The 22,113-nt window shown below is 42.8% G+C and overlaps 1 protein-coding gene across 4 annotated transcripts in view; it reads right to left on the reverse strand.

Moving 5' to 3' along the window:
• The window catches only part of CFLAR (CASP8 and FADD like apoptosis regulator), a 50,983-nt gene that overhangs the window by 26,828 nt on the left and 2,042 nt on the right, over window positions 1–22,113 (reverse strand). For 2 of the 4 annotated variants that reach the window (XM_061149012.1, XM_061149014.1), the window contains exons 2-4: window positions 4,031–4,637; window positions 1,841–1,946; window positions 176–311 (exon numbers count right to left, since the gene is read on the reverse strand). In XM_061149012.1, the coding sequence (XP_061004995.1) occupies window positions 176–311; window positions 1,841–1,946; window positions 4,031–4,392 (604 nt within the window). In that variant the 5' untranslated portion in view covers window positions 4,393–4,637. Of the gene's footprint in view, window positions 1–175; window positions 312–1,840; window positions 1,947–4,030; window positions 4,638–14,603; window positions 14,862–22,113 lie in introns of those variants that run through there. The other 2 variants (XM_061149013.1, XM_061149015.1) reach the window with 2 other exon arrangements.

The following is a 22,113-nucleotide window of genomic DNA, read 5'->3' on the forward strand; positions in this document are numbered from 1 at the left end:
CTGGGTGATGAAGTTAGCAGATATGGGGTATAGAGCATATAAAGGATTCCAATGGCTAGCCTCAGGCTGGTGAGGGCCATGGACATTCGGGTTCTGTACAATGAATCTCTACCAACCTAACCCACTACACATAGGCACTTCCTTAGGCCACAGAGAGGGCCAAAATGCTGCTCACCTGACTGCCTGTATTTCTGGATTTTTGTCTTCAGGTCTATCCTGTTGATGTTCCTCAGGCATTCTTCTAACAAATCCAGTTGATCTGGAGCAACCAGATTTAGCTTCTCCAATTCAACCATAAGATCCAAGAAACTCTAAGAGAACCATCAACAAGAAACAAATGTCAGCAAGGCTGACCATCAGGCCTCATATGCAAACATCAGGCTGCATAATTTATGACAACAAAAAAATATGACCAGAGGAGCCCTCTGAGTGACCTTCAAGGATCCTAAACCAGACTGCTTTGTTTTATTGTCTCTCCAAGGCCATGAGCAAATTACACTCCTGGAATTTACCCAGAAAAGAGGTAAGTCTTTGGGGGGTGCCAACTGCACCTAGGTTGGGAATAGATGCATGAATCATTTTTTGTATGAAGGATTAAGAAAGCAGGCCGAAAATAAAATCCTCCTGCATTAATTCTCTTCCCAAAAGCCAGGCTGGTGTCATACTGAAAAACTCTAAGGGATTTACTGAAAAAGGGAAGTGAGAAGGTAGCTGGGGAAATGGTTTTACTAGAAAAATTCTAAATGATATAATCTTGAAGTTCCTAAAATGTTTTAATCAGTGCTGGAAATTCCAGTTCATTCTGATACAGTGGACAGACATGAGGTGGTAAAATTATAAGGTGAGGGTATTTTGCTACTTGTTCAGCCTGGAACATAGGGATTGCAAAGAACTACATTTCAGAAATAGGCATCACTTTTGGTTTTATTTTCTTTCTGTTTAACATTTGGTTACCAATGTGCTATCTTTATTTTTCAATTAATAATCATAATTAAATCTACATAAATGATTGAGAAATAAGTAGATTAGGGGATGCCAAAAAATGAGTTCTATTTTTTTAATTTTACTTTCCATTTTGCATTTGATAATGGGGGCATACAGTTGCCCTATAGATCTCAGAAATGAAACAACAATCATTAAGAAACATGAGGAGATTCTTAAGCAATGATTTACCAAAGTCCTCAGAAGCAGGTCCTTGATACTAGAGACCCGAGCTTTTCCTGGCCTGTCCACAGGTCAGAAGTACATATCAGGCCAGCTGGGATTTAAATACTTTTTCAGTGACCACAGCATCCCTGAGATTTCACCCCTAGCTCATTTTCAACTGCAAATCTCTACCTCTGCCACTCTCTGGATTCATCCGTCTCAAGGACCTTCCCCTGCCCATCTCCCCCGCAGCCTGATGACGCCACGCTGACCCTGAACTGGCTGAGGACAGAGAGACAGCAGAGAGCAAGGTGGCAGTGGGCCAGCCCTTCCCATCTGCCTCCACTCAGCGTGAGCAGATGGGACTTCCTAACCCTCCCGGATGACCTGTCAAACCAGGGAGAGCAGCTGAAGGATAAGCTAGGCACAGATAAAGAATAAAATACAAGGATGAAACACACACCCAGGGCCACACCAGCCAATATCACTCTATTGCCTCTCAATTCATGAACCAATTTTCTTCCCATCAGTGTTACTATGAAAAAACCCTCATATTCTTCTCCCTTCCCACCTTCACCCTCAATCTGGGCCTCCTTGCTTAAGTGCCTGATTCCCTCTCTTCTACCATAGAGAACAACTCCCAACTTCTGATAACTCTTGGGAACATGAATCAAGAAAAAGAAAGAAAACTCACCTTATCCTTGGCCATCTTGCTTCGGCCCATATAATCTCTCATGAGGAACATTAATGAGGACACGTCAGATTTATCCAAATCCTCACCAATCTCCATTATCAGCACCCTGAAAACCAGACAAGGTTCTTTAGTAAATTCAGACACAAGTCCTAGTGAGAATACCAAGAGCGCAGGTCTCCTCTAGGCCAAAAATCGGTTAAGAGACAAATTCTTGCCCCTATTTTGAATGTGTCCCCCAGAAAACAGAAAGCATAGATCACCCCAGGAGATCTTAAGGAAATTCAAAAAGGAAACTTATCCCTTCTGAGTTTTCAGTAGAACGTGGTACCTCTTTTTCCATCTGCTATGAAAAGAACAATGAATAAAAACTTCCCCAAAGAATACCCCAGCTCTCCAAGAAATTATAGTGAAATAAATGAAGAACCTAAATGACTAAGATGAAAGACATAAATAGAATTCAAAATGATCTCATCCTCTCAGTTTAACAAATTCCCGGGTGATGCTGAAGCTGCTAATACAGGGACAATACTTTGAATCACAAGACTGTGAAGCAAAGTAACGCCTGAGCTGTCCTGGCTCACTCCAGAACTCAAAGGGTAAAGCATCTACACCCTGGGGACTGGGACTGTGCAGAAAGCCCCTCCTCACTTAGTCATCTCTGTTACAGCTGGAGTACCAGCATGCTTTATCGGGGCTCCCAAGGACATCTCATGATTGTCATTGGTACCTTGTCATTGTCATCACTGTTTAGAAGCCCATTTTCCCAGTTAGACTCTCAGATTCTTGAGGACGGAAGATTCTTCGTTTTGCTCTAGTGCTTACCAAACACTTCGCATATGTCAACCCACAATAAAGCCCACTCAATAGCTGAATAAATGAAACTAGCACTCCCTGGCTTCTCTACTCAGAGGTCCCCAAACTGTCTCCATTCACTACAGCAAGGAAACAGAAGATGGAGAGAGTCCCCTGACTTTTTCACAAAAACCCAGTCAGTGCCTCCTGAAAAGTTTTAAGATTTCTGACATCATATAATGGTTGGAGAAAGGGAAGATGATTAAGAAAAACAGCAACGATAATTAACCCTTAGATTGGTAGAGTGCTACCTGGTTTTAAACTGTGCCTTACATAATTTAAAATATAATAATTTTTAAAAGTACTTCACAAACTAAATTATCACAATCAATCCTTACAGACACACTTGTGAAATCAGATATTATTCTTAGCTTCACAAGCAGGAAAATGAAGGCCCAACCGATGGCAGCAGCTGGCTCAGCCTATGTGGCTGGTAACTGGTTCTGAGGCTTCAAACAGACTTTAATCTCAAGTCTCATCCACGTTCCAAGGGCCACACTGCTTGCAACCCTCTTTAATACAGTTTTTAATCATGTATATCATCTCCAAATATACCTTAATGATATAACTAAAGACCAGTGGTCCAGAGAAAAAAGAATCACTAATTTAAGGTTACAAATTGTCTTTCTTTCCCCAGAAATGCAGCCTTTCCTGTGGTTTCTGTGCACCTCTGAGCCTCCAAGAGAATGCTCCGTGACCAGGAGGAAGGAACAATACGAAGGCTGTCTGAACTAAAGGGAACTCCAGTGGCCATTCCCCTCTGAACTTAAGGGAGTCTAGATGTGGTTAATTGAAGAAACCGTCAATCTGGGCTCCCCAGAGCCTTCGGGAGCAGGGACCTCACAGACACTCACAGAAAGCTAGCTCCCCCACTAACTTCCTTGGGAGGGGAAAGACCAGAAGGGATTCAGGAAGGATCACAAAGCTCTACAAAGGTCAGGAAGATTACTTTCAGGCTTGTTATTTTCCTTTCTCAGAAGAGGAAATTGCCCAGCTCTGACATCACAGGCTAGCAAAGAACACAGCGGACCTCATAATTAGAAGCCTGCAAGAGTCCTAGCTCTTAGTCATTTGTCTGTACCATTCTACCCATCAGGCAAATACGTACCATCTGTCCTTTCCAGTTTCATTCTGACCTTCTACCCAGTCACTTTAAGCAAACATGTACTAAGGATTCAAACATTTCAGAAGAATGAACATCAATAGGGAAATAAAGGTCGGTGGGTAGATAAAGGGATGAACCTGCTTTTCTTAATGTCCTTGTTTCTATGGTTCTGAAGTCTAGACCTCCCTCCCTCCCTCCCACTGGGGCGGCCTCGGGAGGGGCTGATGCATTACCTATAGTCTGAAATCAGATGTGGGTGCCTGCGCAGGAGGGCCTCCACTGTCGGGGCATCCATATTCAAGACCTTCTTGAGCAAGTCAAACCGCCTCACTCTGTAGAGCAGCTCAGCCAAGCTCACAGAAGACAGCTTTCCTGTCTCTCTCAAAATATCCAGAAGATCCCTGACATTCAGTGGAACCACATCTGCAGCAACATCTCGGCACAAAAAAAGCAGTGCATCCTTCTCATCTTCATCAAGTGCTTCTTCCACCTGATGGATGACCTCAGCAGACATCCTGTACAGTGTCATTCCAAGGAATGGCAGGAAGAAAAGTCTAGTCCAGTCAACAGAAGGCCATGAAGCTACTGATTTCATTTCTGGTGGTTTTCTTCATTTCTTTCAGAATCCTTTCCAATGGAGGGGTTCTGTGGTTAAAACGGAACTTTTTTTTTTTAAATCCTCCTAGCAAAATAACGTATGCCTCAAAGTCCAGGTATAGGCTCTTCTTTTCTTGCTGGTCTCTCTAATTTAGCAGATTAAACTCATGTTGTTAAGTCTACAGAAGTGATCCTCTCCAGGGACAAAGCAACTGATCGCAAAATCAAGACAAAGAAGACAACCTACATTTTAAAGGAAAGGAAACCAGAGACAAATTATTTCCAAAAAAAATCCCACATGTTTTATCAGAATTTATCAGAGTGTGAAGAGTGGTAAGGGGAAAATCACTACTAAGGAATTAATGATGAAGTGGCAGGTGAATGGTGAGGGGCAGAGGAAAAGCCCAGTGACTAGGCTGCTCTCTGGACCACAGAAACTGAGGTCATGGGGGTTAACCACTTTTTGGTGAGCTTCTGGTAGGCTTGAACAAACACAAATCTTAGCAAAGGGGATTCTGCAAGGTGTCAAAAATGATGGGAGAAAACCGGTTTCTGTCTCTACCTCACCCTTTTTTTCCCAGGTGTTCTCCTACTTGGAAATCCCTCATTCACACCTGCTGCCATCCACCCAAAGTCCCAGGCACTTTACACAGTGTCATCATGAATGCTCACAGGACCTGTCACCATGGCTGAACATAAGCCTTGCCAAGTTTTGATCACCTCTTTGGACCCCGAGCCCCTTAGGAGGATCAGAAGCCCACACTCACAACACACTGAGGGACAGCAATTGTCACTAGCATTGCTGACTGCATCAGTGGAAAAAAGGAAGCTGAGCAGATCTGCGGAAAGATCCAGGAATTGGGTGGGAATGGTGGGGTGTTCATGCCATGGGTGTATTACTAACTTCTTCCGTTGAAACTCAACCTATTTTCTTTCAAAATTTAAGTTCTAAATGGGGATCACTGTTTAAAGTTTCATAGTTATACTTTATTTTAAATAAGCTTACATTCTGGTACAATACCCTATTGGTTTCTAGCAGAGAACATTTCAGATTAAAAGCTAATCTTAGCAAAAAAAAATTGGAAAATAACCTGACTACAGGTTGATAACTACTGGTGCATATTTGTGTGCACATGTATTAAACTAGCAGGATTTACTAAAAGGAACACTGATTCTATTTTATTTACTGATATACAATCTTGGGTTATAAAAGATGAGGCATCTTACAACAAACACGTAAGTAGAAAAAAAATTTATATGAGAACAAGGAGGAAAATAATTAGATTAGAAAGTCAAAATGAGGTGGAGGGATAAAGAATACAATGCAAATATGCAGGCCAGAAAGACCTAAACAGATTTTAGCAGACCCTGAATGTGTCCTGAGCTTCCTGGCAGTCAAAGCAAAAAGGGATATATAGGATGTTAAATAGCCCTGCTGTCAAAAATAAGAAAAACTGAAAGATTCTTAGAGGAAGCACAATTTCCCTAGAGTTCCAGAGTTCCCACCAATGGAAATATTAATGAGTACTTTAGTGTCTGAAATTAACAAAATTATGTTTATTTAAAATTTTGTTTTTAAAAAATTTTAAATATCTTATTTTAAAATAAGCCATCCATGCATACCTTTCACACTAACCTTCCTCTCAATAGTCTAAAAGGGTTAGTTTTTAATAAAATAGACACTTTAGTTAATGTAGGCTTGTTAATAAGTATCAATGTGTCTGTGCCAATCCCATGCTCATTCATCCAAGCCTCACTTAAACACAGCCATTCTGAATAACTGGAGAAATGAAATTTAAAATGATTGTTTACTCAAAGTAGAAAAACTGGTACTCAGAGTACTTCATTATTTTTCTGATCTGAAAGCTCAATACTAATTTTATGTGTTTTGCAGAGGCTAAATCTGTACTCTACTCACAGGCTAACAGGAGGACTTTAAACCTAACTACTGGTTTCCAAAAAAGGAAGGCACGTTCTTTTTCTATTCATTAAAAGTCGTAGTTCTGCAGTTGCTATTATTAAAAATTAATCTATAAAATATTTATACAACACTAGAAAGTATAAAATAAGTAAACACAAGAAGAAATGAGGGGCTTCCCTTGTGGCTCAGTGGTAAAGAATCCAGGACACAGGCTTGATCCCTGATAGGAAGGTTCCACATCCTGTGGAGCAGCTAAGCCACAACTATGGGGCCTGCGCCCTGGAGCTGGGCTCTACCACAAGAGGAGCCGCTGCGATGAGAAGCATCTAGAGAGTAGCTCCCTCACACTGCAACTGGAGAAAAGTCAGCACAGCCAAGAGTAAATAAAATTATTAAAAAAAAAAAAAAAAAAGATATGAGATGTTATGTACATCCACTAGATATACTGAAAAAGAACCAAACAGAGCTATTAGAAATGAAATGTTCAATTCCCTCTTTTTAAAAACAGTAATTTTTATAATTCATAACCATCAATGATATAATAATGCCATCAAGAGTTAACAAAATTAGATAACTGCTTCTTAAAATATTATCGGCTCAGTTCGTTTCCTCTAGCCGTTACACCCAAGGCTGCCTTCTGCCAGTCACACACACTCAGCAAGAGAGCTGGCGTGCTGTCTTCCCTCGTTACTAATAGAAGTATAGCTTGGCAGCAAAATCCAAATTACTCAGTGGCAGCATCTGGCATAGTCAAAGAAAATATCAAAAGGAAAACTACAGATCCTGTGCTGACCCAGGCCAACCAGATGCAGCAAAACACCAGTGCTTATTGTTGGGGCAGTTTTGGCGTTGTGCTGGGGACAGTGAACTGAGGCTAGCAGTGATTGGCACTTCAAAGAAGGGAGCATGAAAGGGGGAAGTAGGGCTACAGTCCAAATACTCACTGCTTTGTTAGTTTCTTTTCATCCCAAACCAAGAAATTAACATAAAAACCACTTTCAGACTAAGGAAGTTCAATAAGGTCTTGAGAGGCAAAGCCCAAGCCACCCCCATAAGGTCACCTTCCCAACCCAGAGGATATGAGACATACATTCTGCTGAAGGTGAGTTCATGATTAAAAATCACCTGCATAAACACAAAAAGCACTATGACAGCAGACAAGTGAAACTCACATACTAGGAATCTGTATCTGAAAGAGTTTAAAAATAAGTATCTTCTGCTCAACATCACTCATTATCAGAGAAATGCAAATCAAAACCACAATGAGGTACCATTACATGCCAGTCAGGATGGCTGCTATCCAAAAGTCTACAAGCAATAAATGCTGGAGAGGGTGTGGAGAAAAGGGAGCCCTCTTACACTGTTGGTGGGAATGCAAACGAGTACAGCCGCTATGGAGAACAGTGTGGAGATTCCTTAAAAATCTGGAAATAGAACTGCCATATGACCCAGCAATCCCATCACTGGGCATACACACCAAGGAAACCAGAACTGAAAGAGACACGTGCACCCCAATGTTCATCACAGCGCTCCTTACAATAGCCAGGATATGGAAGCAACCTAGATGTCCATTTGGCAGATGAATGGATAAGAAAGCTGTGGTACATATACACAATGGAATATTACTCAACAAAGAAAAAGAACACATTTGAATCAGTTCTAATGAGGTGGATGAAACTGGAGCCTATTATACAGAGTGAAGTAAGTCAGAAAGAAAAACATTAATACAGTATATTAACGCATATATATGGGAATACCAGAACACCTGACCTGCCTCTTGAGAAACCTGTATGCAGGTCAGGAAGCAACAGGTAATACTGGACATGGAACAACAGACTGGTTCCAAATAGGAAAAGGAGTACGTCAAGGCTGTATACTGTCACCCTGCTTATTTAACTTCTATGCAGAGTACATCATGAGAAACGCTGGGCTGGATGAAGCACAAGCTGGAATCAGGATTGCTGGGAGAAATATCAATAACCTCAGATATGCAGATGACACCACCCTTATGGCAGAAAGTGAAGAGGAACTAAAAAGCCTCTTGATGAAAGTGAAAGAGGAGAGTGAAAAAGTTGGCTTGAAGCTCAACATTCAGAAAACTAGGATCATGGCATCTGGTCCCATCACTTCATGGGAAATAGATGGGGAAACAGTGGAAACATTGTCAGACTTTATTTTGGGGGGCTCCAAAGTCACTGCAGATGCTGACTGCAGCCATGAAATTAAAAGATGCTTACTCCTTGGAAGGAAAGTTATGACCAACCTAGATAGCATATTAAAAAGGAGAGACATTACTTTGCCAACAAAGGTCCATCTGGTCAAGGCTATGGTTTTTCCAGTGGTCATGTATGGATGTGAGTGTTGGACTGTGAAGAAAGCTGAGCGCCGAAAAATTGATGCTTTTGAACTGTGGTGTTGGAGAAGACTCTTGAGAGTCCCTTGGACTGCACGGAGATCCAACCAGTCCACCCTAAAGGAGATCAATCCTGGGTGTTCATTGGAAGGACTGATGCTGAAGCTGAAACTCCAATACTTTGGCCACCTCATGTGAAGAGTTGACTCATTGGAAAAGACCCTGATGCTGGGAGGGGTTGGGGGCAGGAGGAGAAGGGGACGACCGAGGACGAGATGGTTGGATGGCATCACCGACTCAATGGACATGGGTTTGAGTAAACTCTGGGAGTTGATGATGGACAGGGAGGCCTGGCTGCTGCGATTCATGAGGTCGCAAAGAGTCAGACAGGACTGAGCCACTAAACTGAACTGAACTGACTGATGGAATTTAGAAAGATGGTAACACTGACCCTATATGTGAGACATTAAGAGACACAGATATAAAGAACAGACTTTTGGACTCTGTGGGAGAAGGCGAAGGTGGGATGATTTGAGAGAAGAGCATTGAAACATGTATATTACCATATGTGAAATAGATGACCAGTCCAAGTTCAATGCATGAAACAAGGCACTCAAAGCCAGTGCACTGGGACAACCCTGAGGGATGGGATGGGGAGAGAGGCGGGAGCGGGGTTCAGGACGGGGGCCACATGTACACCCGTGGCTGATTCATGTCGGTGTATGGCAAAAACCACCACAATACTGTAAAGTAATTAGGCTCCAATTAAAATAATTAATTTAAAAAATAAAAACAGAAAAAAAAAGTATCTTCAAAGGTTCACGAAGATAAGGGAAATTTTTGAAATTTGACAGGCCAACTCAATGGTTCTTAATCAGGGGCAGTTTTGCTCTTCAGGGACATTTGACAATTTTTGGTCAATTTGAGACATTTTTGGTTATCATAACCAGGTGGGGCTATTGGCATCTACAAGACAGAGGCTAGGGATGCTGCTAAATATTACACAATGCATATTCCCCTCAACGAAGAATTATTCAGCCCTAAGTGAAACAGTGCCAAAACTGAGAAACTGTGCACTAGATAATCTGAAAAAAATGACTATAATACACACCGAAATCCTAAAGAAAACATAAAAAATGTTTGCTCAAATATACAGTTGAGCATGTACACTTGTAGGAAGGCAAAAGGAAAAAACAGCTAAAAACCACAGTGATAAGCTGTTTAAGATGAGCCATATACAATAGTATAAAAACAGAGAACATGTAGGAGTGAGTCTAACAAAGATACGCAAAACATTAACAGAAAAAAAATTAAAAAACATTATTGGAAAGACATTAATAAAGACCTAGATAAATGGACAGTTTTACCTTGCTTGTGAGTATGGAGATTGAATATAATAAATATGTGAGTTCTCTAAAATCAATGATCTATGGATCTAAAGCAAGGGACTTATGAGGCAGCAATTTATAAATAGTTTAACAGTAATTATTAATATGAGAAAAAGAAAAGTCAGCAGCAAATATTATGCTTAGTGGTGACATGTTAGCAACATTCCCTTAAAAATGAGGCTCAAGACAAGCATGATCACCCCTTCTATTCAACACTGTACGAGAGGACAGAGCTTAGCACTGAAATAAGAAAAAACTTTAATTAGAGCATAAGCATAGGAACCAAAGAACCAACTATCAATCTTCACAGGCAATAAGAGTTTATACATAGGAAACCCAAGTATACCAACAGACAAAATGCTAGAATTCATAAGAGGTTAAGGCTTGGAGATATATGGTTAATAAAGGAAAGTCAATTATATCTCTATCCACTAGCAAAAAATAGGAAGAAAATGTAAATTTTTTTAAAAAGATACCATCTACAAAAGCAGCAAAAGTTATATGGTATACAGAAAAAATCTCTCAAAAGATACACAAGACATTAAACAAGAAATTATAAAACTTTAAGGAAGACTTCAGTTAAGACAAAGATAACTAAAGAAATGTATCATAATCATGGACAGAAGATTCAATATCATCAGGATATCAATTCCCAAATGAATTTGTATAAATTTAAGTCCAATCAAACACCGAAAAAATTTTGCCATGGACCATGGCAAGCTGATTTTTAAGCTTATATGGAGAAGAAGGGCCAAGAATAACCAGTACAAGCTTTAAGAACAACCAGTTGAATGAAGCTGCCTTACCAGATATTAAGATTTACTACAAATGTATAGTAATATGACACAGGAATAGGTAACAGAACAACCAATACACAGATGAGAACTCAGAAATAAATCCACACAGTGATGACTAAGGTGGTCCTGTAAATCAGGAGGAAAGGACATTCATGTCCAGAAATGGTGCTGAGACAACTAGTTCTCCATACACACAAAGATGATAAACTGGGATCCTTTGCTCAGACCATTTACAACCCATTCACAAGCCCATTCCACAAGTACTAAAGTCCTGGACATAAAATGTCTAGAAAAGATTCTTCAAGAACCTTATTATAACCTACAAATACAAAAGTGATTTTGTAAGACGTAGCCAGAATATGGAAAGCATTTCTGCAAATCAGTAAGCATATGATAAGCAACCCAAGGGGAAAATAGGCAATAGGCAATTCCCAGAAGAAGAAACCCCAAACAGCCACAAACCATATGAAAAGATATTGAAGGCAAAATAGTATTCAGAGAAATGCAAATTTAAACTACAGTGAGATATTATTTCACACTGGTCAAATCTGTTACTACATGTCAGAGAAAATATAGTGAAATTAGAAACTTTACACATTGCTAGAGGAATTATAAATTGACTTGGTCACTTTAAAGAACAAGTTGGCAATACTTGGTAAAGATGAAAGCATACATTACTCTATGAAATGAAAATTTTATTCCTAAATGAATACGCTTTTAAAATTCTTAGATATACCAAGACATGTACATAATGTTCCAACCATCAGTAAATCTTACTGCAAAATAATGGTAACCACCTAAAAGTCTATTAAAAGAGACTGAATAAAATGTCCCAGTCCTTTGTAAAATACAATACAGCCATGAAAAATGAAAAACTATGAATGAATCTCACAAACAGACAAAAAATAAAACAAATATTTTTGCTAAAGCAAAAAGTTGTTAAAGCATGCATATCATATCGTGTGATGACTCACCTAGAGTCAGAAATCCTGGAATGTGAAGTCAAGTGGGCCTTAGGAAGTATCACTACAAACAAAGCTAGTGGAAGTGATGGAATTCCAGTTGAGCTATTTCAAATCCTGAAAGATGATGCTGTCAAAGTGCTGCACTCAATATGTCAGCAAATTTGGAAAACTCAGCAGTGACCACAGGACTGGAAAAGGCCAGTTTTCATTCCAATCCCAAAGAAAGGCAATGCCAAAGAATGCTCAAACTACCACACAACTGCACTCATCTCACACGCTAGTAAAGTAATGCTCAAAATTCTCCAAGCCAGGCTTCAGCAATACGTGAACCATAAACTTCCAGATGTTTAAATTGGTTTTAGAAAAGGCAGAGGAACCAGAGATCAAATTGCCAACATTCGCTGGATCATTGAAAAAGCAAGAGAGTTCCAGAAAAACATCTATTTCTGCTTTATTTACTATGCCAAAGCCTTCGACTGTGTGGGTCACAATAAACTGTTGAAAATTCTGAAAGAGATGGAAATACCAGACCACCTGACCCGCCTCTTGAGAAACCTGTATGCAGGTCAGGAAGCAACAGTTAGAACTGGACATGGAACAACAGTCTGGTTCCAAATAGGAAAAGGAGTACATCAAGGCTGTATATTGTCACCCTGCTTATTTAACTTATATGCAGAATACATCATGAGAAACGCTGGGCTGGATGAAGCACAAGCTGGAATCAGGATTTCTGGGAGAAATATCAATAACCTCAGATATGCAGATGACACCAGCCTTATGGCAGAAAGTGAAGAAGAACTAAAGACCCTCTTGATGAAAGTGAAAGAGGAGAGTGAAAAAGTTGGCTTAAAGCTCAACATTCAGAAAACTAAGATCATGGCATCTGGGCCCATCACTTCATGGGAAATAGATGGGGAAACAGTAGAAACAGTGGCTGACTTTATTTTAAGGGGCTCCAAAATCACTGCAGATGGTGATTGCAGCCATGAAATTAAAAGATGCTTACTCCTTGGAAGGAAAGTTATGACCAACCTAGATAGCATATTAAAAAGCAGAGACATTACTTTGTCAACAAAGGTCCATCTAGTCAAGGCTATGATTTTTCCAGTAGTCATGTATGGATGTGAGAGTTGGACTATAAAGAAAGCTGAGTGCCGAAGAATTGACACTTTTGAACTGTGGTGTTGGAGAAGACTCTTGAGAGTCCCTTGGACTGCAAGGAGATCCAACCAGTCCATCCTAAAGGAGATCAATCCTGGGTGTTCATTGGAAGGACTGATGAAGCTGAAACCCCAAAATTTTGGCCACCTGATGCAAACAGCTGACTCATTTGAAAAGACCCTGATGCTGGGAAAGATTGAGGGCAAGAGGAGAAGGGGACAACAGAGGATGAGATGGTTAGATGGCATCACCAAGTCAATGGACATGAGTTTGGGTAAACTCTGGGAGTTGGTGATGGACAGGGAGGCCTGGCGTGCTATGGTTCACGGGATCGCAGAGTCGGACACGGCTGAGCGACTGCACTGAACTGAACTGAAGATCTTAAATGTCGGTAATAATTTGGGGCTTCCCAGGTGGTGCAGCGGTAAAGAATCTACCTGTTAACGCAGGAGCCACAAGACGCGCAGGTTCAATCCCTGGATTGGGAAGATCCCCTGGAGAAGGAAATGGGAACCCACACCAGTATTCTTGCCTGGGAAACCCTATGAACAGAGGAGCCTGGTAGGCTACAGTCCACGGGGTAGCAAAAGAGCTGGACATGACTGAGTGGCTGAGCATGCACACATGCTGAGCACTCTCAGCTTACATTAAGACCCTAAATGTTAGTAACAATACCACATATTGTTTAGGGATATGTGTATTAAAAATATTAAAACATATAGTAATAATAAATAATTAACACAGAAAAGTGGTTTCTGTTGTGGGAATAACAGAACATCACTAGATAAAAATACAGAGGGGAAGTGACTAAATTTGTAATATTTTACTACAAAAGCTCAGCAATAGATGTACAGACAGTAAAATACATACACCTCTGACCACATTCTCTGACCACAGTGCAATAAAATTAGAAGACAATAATTAGCCAAAAGGAAACCTTATGCGTTCTTGAGCCAAAAACAGGAGTTTCCTCTCTCTCTACTACATTTAACACTTACCAGTTCAGTTAACAAGCACTGCATAAAAACAACCAGAGCATGCCATATAGAAACTATCTCATAGCATTGAAAATGCCTTCAGAGCTTTTTTGGTGTGTACATAGACAATCCTCAGAACAAGAAAGCCTAGAAGCATCCCAAAGTTACCATCAAAAAGAACAAGTCTGATTTTATTTAACATGATTCAAGAGATAGGGTAGAAGGGGGGCTTCCCTGGCATCTCAGTGGTAAGGAATCTGCCTGCCAATGCAGGAGCCTCGGATTTGATCCCTGATCTGGGAATATCTCACATTCCACGAAGCAGCTAAGCCCCTGTGCCACAACTATTGAGCCTGCGCTCCAGAGCCCGGGAGCTGCAGCTTCGGAGTCCACATGTCCCAACTACTGAAGCCCAAGTGCCGGAGAGCCCATGCTCTGCGATAGGAAAAGCCACCTCAATGAGAGGCCCATGCACAGCCATCGGAGAATAGTCCCTGCTCTCCGAAACAAGAGAAAAGTCAGCAATGAAGACCCAGCACAGCCAAAAATAAATAAATACATTTTTTTAAAAGATAGGGTGGAAGGGATGGGGAGGGGAGTGGCAGGTAGAATGAGTTCTTGGTGAAAGGAGGGTGCTCATTACTTACCAGCCCCGTCCTGCCTGAGCTTCCTAGTTCAGCACCACACACCACCTCTGAAGTCAATGGCTTCACCTCACTCAGAGACAAGGAGCTGTCCAAGCCCAGTTCTTTCTCTTTCCTCCTTTCAAACACCCAGCCCTCCCGACTGACCGAGACTTCTGTTAGTGTTCTTTCACACCGACTGTCTTAAGTCAATTCACCTTTCCCAGCAGGGCAAAACTGGCAGCTCTGTGTGTGTTTCTAGAATTTTTATGGAATTCCCCTTTCTGTCACCCCCTCTCTGGCAAATTTTAATTTAATGACTGTCTCTCCTTCGTTTCCTCACCCACACAAAATTTCCACAATGGTACAAACTGTTCCCCACCTTCAGAGTCAGAGCAGTTCCAGTTTCACTTCTCAACTAGTTGCGAGTGATCACTGAATACACCAAATAAAGCAGATGTAAGTCATGAGGGTTCCTTTCCACTGGTTAACGGAAAGGGAAAGGCTGTCAGCTTCTAGAAGAAGAAACCAATCCAGGTGTTTTGAGTAGAAAAACATTGATATAGGTGGAAACAGGTGCTTACAAAAGGGCTGTAAGGGCTTGAGGAATGGTCTCCTAACAGCTTCTGAGAAAGACTCCCAGGGCTCCCAGAAAGACCTCGTCTTGGCCAAGGCAGTGAGGACGCAAGAGGCTGTCAACAGTAGCATAGAGCTGAAGAACACCTCGGGGCTCCCCTGGCGGCCTAGTGGTTAAGAATCTTCCTGCCAATGCAGAGAATATGGGTTCGATCCCTGGTCCGGGAAGATCCCACAGGCTGAGGAGCAGCTAATCCCACGTGCTGTAACGACTAAAGCCTATGTGCCCTAGAGCCCTGCTCTGTAACAAGAAAAGCCGCTGCAATGAGGAGCCTGCACACCACGACAGAGAGTAGCCCCCGCTCACCACAACTGGAGAAAGCCCGCATCCAGCAAGGAAGACCCAGCACAGCCAAAAATAAAATAAGGAAATTTAAAAAAAAGAAACAGCTCAGTCAGTGATCCCAAGATCAGAGGGTCAATCAGCCCCCCCATCTGCCTCCTCTGTCCCCACAGCTGGTGACTGGACTTAACAATGTGCTGCTCGAACCGCCAGGCTTGCCAGCAGGGAAACCAACAAAAGCAGCCAGCTACTTGGTCCCTCCTCCACTTGTTTACATTTCCTGCCCACATGTACCTTAATTCACATCCTGGTTGTAGAGGAGTCTAAGAAATGCAGTTTGTGGTTTTCCACTCTCTAGACCTAAGTGAGACGGGGTCCTGAGCGCCAACTGACGCCAACTGACAGAAGGATATCCATGAGAACATTGTTGCCCTCTTCGTGGTTAAAGTTTCTGCACAGACCCCAGTGCCTGACTCCTAGGAAGCACTCAATTAGCATTTGAATGAGTGAACAGTTTCAGAATCCGCTTCAAGGCAACGGCCTCACTTTCTTAGCTCCCCAGATAGGACCTAGAAGCAAGGGCTACAAACCCTTTTCTGGCTAGCACCTCAATTCTCTTGCCCTTTTGCCTCCTCCCTGCCAGCTCTGCCATCCCTTGGCATGCCAGAACTTTCCAGTTTGAGCACTAAAATTTCCATTGTCCACGAAACCCCTCATCGGCGAACCGGGATGGTCATGCCAGTATCCCATCCTCAGATGGCGAGCGTCCACCACTCACAGATTTATTAGAGTAGAAGCCGTGCTGAGTGGAGGGGAAAATCATCCCACACTCTTGTGGTTTTCAACATCAGCTGGCCCCTTACTGCTGCTTGGCATGCTATTTCAGGACTGCGGTCAGTTCCTTTCAAAAGCCCCTTCACCCCCTTCCACCCTCACAGCTTTCTTCTGTCCAAACACCACACACTGGAGCCACTTCTCATTGACTGACCCTGCAGTTGATCGAGTGAGCTCTTGCAACCTTCCACCTTCCCCTGCTGTCCCACACCTTCCTGGGCCATCCACTCCCCATTTGCCCTCTTGTCTCCACCCTTTCATCAACCTCTCTCTACTTTCAGGGACTCCTCCTCCTTCAGCTTGTAAACATGTTCAGTCTCTTCGACCTTAAAAAATAAAGAAAACAAAAAACTCCTTCAGCCTGAGATCCCCTAGACTTAACCAGTCTTTCACTGTTTTTCCTTTCATGTGAAGCTGGGATCTCAGAAAGGGAGAGCCTGCAAGGCGTGCCCCAGGTCCTACAGTGTCTCAATTCACTCAAGATGCCTCCACTGGCATCCCCTCCACCCCACATCCTTCACACAGTGACACTCGGTGCCATACTGAACTTGAAACAAAGGAAACATCAATAATGTGGATACTGTCTTTGTTGAGAATTCTGATCATTTCTTCATCATGGATTTTTGGCATTCATGTCAATTTTTTCAAAATCTTGTGTTAAAATATTATTTATCTTGATTTTTCACACCCCCTAAATGATGGGCCTGAAATGAGTGCCTCACTCGCCTCACCCTAGTGTCCTCATCTGATGGTGCTCTTCCAGAGGCCGCGGTAGCCTCCTAGTGGCCAAATCCATGGTCACAGGGAAGTCTATTTTTACCCAAGCATTCTGATACCCTTCCTTGCAACTCTTCTCCCTTGGCTGACTTCACACCACTACATTTCACACTGTCTCCCTCTAACCTTCTCCAACCCCTCAGCACTCTTTCTGTACCTGCTTCTTAAAGGAGGAGGTGCCCTAGCATCCATCTCTCACGCTGGCCTGTCTGTTCCTCCTGCCTGTGGCCTCCCCATCTCCAAAGAGATCTATCAGAAGGAACTTTCTGAAGTTCGTGCTTGGACCAAAGCACTTTCCTAAATTCAGACCTTTCAATGACTCCTCATGTCCCATAGCAGGTTCCAATCTCCTTTGTATTCAAGACCCTTCCTGGTCTGGCACCTGCCTTTACCTCTCATTAACACACACCTGGCACATTCAGCTTCAAACCAACCTCAACAAGGAGTTCTTACCCACGCCTTTGCACCTTTGCCTGGATTACCTGGCAAAACCATGCTCAGCTTGCAGGGCCAGCTGAAGCGTCTCCTACGTGTAAAGCTTTTCTGGGAAGAACTCACCCAGACTTGGTCAGTAGCTCCTTTGTTCCATCACCATAGTATGTATACCAAGCTTTGTGGCACCCAGCATAGCCCCAGTAGGTGACAGTGAAGTGTCTCTTTATCAGGCTTTTCACTGTTTCTCACAGAATGCCAGCCTTGCCCACAAACCATCTGGTATCAAAAGCACGCAACGTTCCCAGTAGCGTAACTGCCAGTGTGACTGGTTCCCGGCATACTTAAACCTATTTCAGGACAGATACACTTAATATTCCCTTCTTTGTATCACTTTGCTCATGGCATGGCCTGAAAGCAAGGTCATGTTCACTGAGCCACAGCAGGCAAGCATATGTAACTTCCCAGCAATACAACACAACTGAGCAGCAATGTGGAGAAGCCTGCCTTGCCAGGTGCAGAAAGCATCATGCAAATCTGGAACTTTCTGGGAATGTGTCTGGGAGGTGTCTGGGAATCCCCAGAGACATGAAGATGAAGTGCCTGAGAGAGTCATCCAGAAGCTTCTAAAGAGATATGGAAGAAAAGGCTACATGATCCTGACCATGTTATAGGAGTTCAGAGCATCCACGCTGAACAGCACAGGCCCCACCCTCCTTCTCCTCCATCCGTGTACAGAACCTGTGGATGGGGGCTCCGTGTGTGGCAGTTTGAGCAGCCAATATAACAAAAGCAGCTTTTCTCCATCCATAGGCATGTTAACCCTAAGATAGTGCACAAAATGCCATTTTGTGCCCAATATTTAAAATGACATGTTTAGTAACAGATCATCACGTGGGTCCTGATTTCTGGAATGCTACAGAAACAGTCTAGAAGACCATGTACTGAAGCAGAAGCATAAATGCATTCCAATTTGGAATTATTTATTGTGCACTTTTAATTTTTCATATGTTTCATTTTTTAACTTTAATATTTAATGCATACTTTTAACCACTGATACATTATGTATATGAAAATACATAATGTATCAGTGGCTATGCTGTGCTTAGTCGCTCAGTCGTGTCAACCCTTTGCAACCCCTGTGGACTGTAGCCCGCCAGGCCCCTCTGTCCATGGGGATTCTTCCGGCAAGAATACTGGAGTGGGCTGCCATGCCCTTCTCCAGGGGATCTTACCGACCCAGGTCTCCCACATTGCAGGCAGATTCTTTACCAACTGAGTCACCAGGGAAGCCCATCAGTGGCTAAGATGATGCATTAAAAAATTATTATATTTGGCTTCCCAATCATACATTTCAATTATAGCAAATTGCCCACAAACTATAGTTGATCTCAATTATAAAATGACATAAAATTAGAAGGTATATCTTATAAAGTTCTTTGATGAAGCTCAGTCCCATGACTCTCATGGAAACTCCTACAAGTTTCAACATAACTTCACGTCACTTCTCTGATTCACAATAGCCGGATCCGGGCTGCAGAAAATGGGGGTATGGAAGAATCCCAGAAGGAGAAAGAATCTAGACGAAAAGGAGATGATGAATCATCTAACTGTACTGAAACATGAGCAGAGTCACTAGGGAAAACCACTTAGTGCAGTGGCCCACTCCTCCTGAACCAAAGCAAATTTTCAGTAGGGCAGACATCCCCTAGAGTGCAAGCATCCAAAATTATCTCCCCTCCCTTACTTACTTTCTTCTTGAGTACTGTCATATGCGGTGTGCTCCTATTCATCTACATTCAGTTGTAGTGGAGTCCTGGCCAGGACGGCCAAGTTTACCCTCCTCGGCCTTGAGCAGACTGGTCAGCATTACAGGGCCGCAGCAGGCCTGCACTTGCGTCACGCCTACTCAGCCTTACATAACCTACAAGGATGCACGATGGAGATGGTGGTAGACTAAGAAACATGCTTAGAACCTGGTTGTCAGATCCAGGAGACAGAGCTTGTGAAAGGAAGATTTTGCAATTCTATGAGGTAACAATGCTGTTGTTTAAGAACTGGGTGAGGCCCCATAGGGGCTTCACTGTTGGCTCAGTGGTAAAGAATCCGCCAACCAATGCAGGAGATGCGGGTTCAATTGTTTGGTTTGAGAAGCTTCCCTGGAGTAGGAAATGGCAACCTGCTCCAGTATCCTTGCCTGGAAAAGTCCATGGATAGTGGAGCCTGGTGGCTATAGCCCATGGTGTCACAAAGAGTCAGACCGACTGAGTGACGGAGGACACACACTGTACCCAATACAGCAGTCCATTCACTGGATGCCAGCCCCTGAAGGCCAGCTATTTACTGTACTACTACACTTTCAAAGTACTCTACTGTAAGATTTAAAATGTTTTCCTGGAACATCACTGAAGGTCCACTGTTTATGACTCTGCACTTTCAATGCAAGAGGCTTGGGTTCTGAAGCAGGAGGGAGATGGGTAAAGTGATAGGAGATTCATTCCCTGTGAACAGAAACTCTAAGACAAGAAGAGCAGGACAATTAAGAAAGGAAGGCTGAGGGCAGCCACAGGACGCTTACATAGCAGGTAAACCCCTACATTTAGCTGGACTGTTCCCCACTCCTTCCCTAATACTTTAATCTCTGTCCAAACTCTATAACTTTGCAAGAATGTTTACCTCCATCTGGAATGTCCTCTTTACTCTCCACCTCTACAAATTAATATCTAAACATTTCTCCAGCTTCCCAGGTGGCATAGTAGTAAAGAATCCACCTGCCAATGAAGGAGATTCAAGAGACGTGGGTTCCATCCTTGGGTCAGGAATATCCTCTGGAGAAGGAAATGACAACCCACTCCAGTATTACTGCTTGGGAAATTCCATGGGCAGAGTAGCCTGGCAGGTACAGTCCAAAGGGTTGCAAAGAGCTGGACATGACTGAGCACGCAGGCAAACTTTTCTCAAAGCCTAACTCAGATTTCTAATTCAGGTTTCTCTATTCCTTGAGGCTTCCTGAATGATTCCAGCCCACATAAATCTCCTGAATAGACTAGTATAATGTTTACTGTATAAACGATATCACTTAGTCCTTAAAAAAAAAGACATCGAGGAGGCTGGGCCCTGTGCAGGCCACACATTTCTCATTCTCAAAGTCAGGAGACCTCTTAGACTATACATGTGCAGAAAGGCTCCTTAGAGGTCAAAAGGGAAGAAGACCAAGAGATACTCCACCCAAACACTTCTGCGGTAGAATCTATTTTAGCTTAGAATGCATGCACACGCATGGGAGGAGGATCTTGAGATATACCAAATACAGACTCTGAACCAGGCAAATCAAAATAATTGGCCAAAGGAAAACCAGAAGAAATGCCTCCTAAACGTGATTAAAATTGCCAAGGGCAAGATTCAGGGACTCTCATTCTGAGTCTGCCCGTGCATCTATTCACACATATGGTACTCTTTCTCCTCCTAATAAATATTTAACTTGTTTCATTACTTTCTGTCTTTGTGGGAATTCTTTTCCTCAAAACCAAAGGAGCAGGGTCTTGTCACTGAGCACTGGTCAGGCGGCTTGGATGTGGTGCTCTCATTGCTGTGACCTGGCCTCAGCCTCTGGCCGGGGAACAGAAGCACCCCTACAAGTCAACGCAGGCTGAGGCCACCTGAGATCATCCCGATCCCTGGTCGAGGAATGAGATCCCAAATGCCATTCAGTGTGGTCAAAATTAAAAAGAAAAACAAAAAGTAAGAGAATTCTTGGCCCATCATAAAAAATACAAATTAAAAAAAAGAAGAAGAAGAAACTGGGGGATGGATGATTTTAAAAAACCAAAGAAGAAAAAAGATGAATGACTCTATCATTTACCCCAGAGGAAAAACAAAACAGAAAGCTTTGGTTTTGTGTTTGTTAGGTATTATTTGTTTGAAAAGTATTGTACACCTAATACAGTACAGTACTGTATAGCAATGGAGACGGAAATGGCAACCCACTCCAGTATTCTTGCCTGGAGAATTCCCAAGGACAGAGGAGCCTGGCAGGCTACAGTCCAAGGGTTCGCAAGAGTCAGACACGACTTAGCGACTAAACCACCACCACCACTGTACAGCCAACTGTGTTAGTTGGGTACCTAGGCTAACTTCATTGGACTTATGAACAAACTGGACTTACCAACATTCTCTCTGAATGGAACTTACTACACTCGGGACAGAACAGAAACTGGAGGACAGCATCTGACGCTTGTGGCGGCTTCCACGGCAAGCATTAAGCTCCTGAGGGCTTCCTGCCTGGCAGCCTGACAGAGACCACAGCCCAAACCAAACTTCCTGCTCCAGAACTCTTTGCCTCCACACCTTAAAAACTCTACAGGTGCACATCACATGCTGTCTCTCCAGACAGTAGACTCTCCCGTGTGTGGGCAAAGAACCCACCTGGCGTTGGGCGGGGGGTTGGGGGGGGCCTGGGGATTACCTGTCCCAAGCCAAGACAACAGTGGGCATGGCCGTTGCTGGTAATGGGACTTGAGGTCGCCCCAGGGACCAAACCTATACTTCCTTTACAGTTGTGAACAAGTCCAC

Source organism: Dama dama, chromosome 8 (assembly GCF_033118175.1).
Source record: "Dama dama isolate Ldn47 chromosome 8, ASM3311817v1, whole genome shotgun sequence".
Classification (NCBI taxonomy): domain Eukaryota; kingdom Metazoa; phylum Chordata; class Mammalia; order Artiodactyla; family Cervidae; genus Dama; species Dama dama.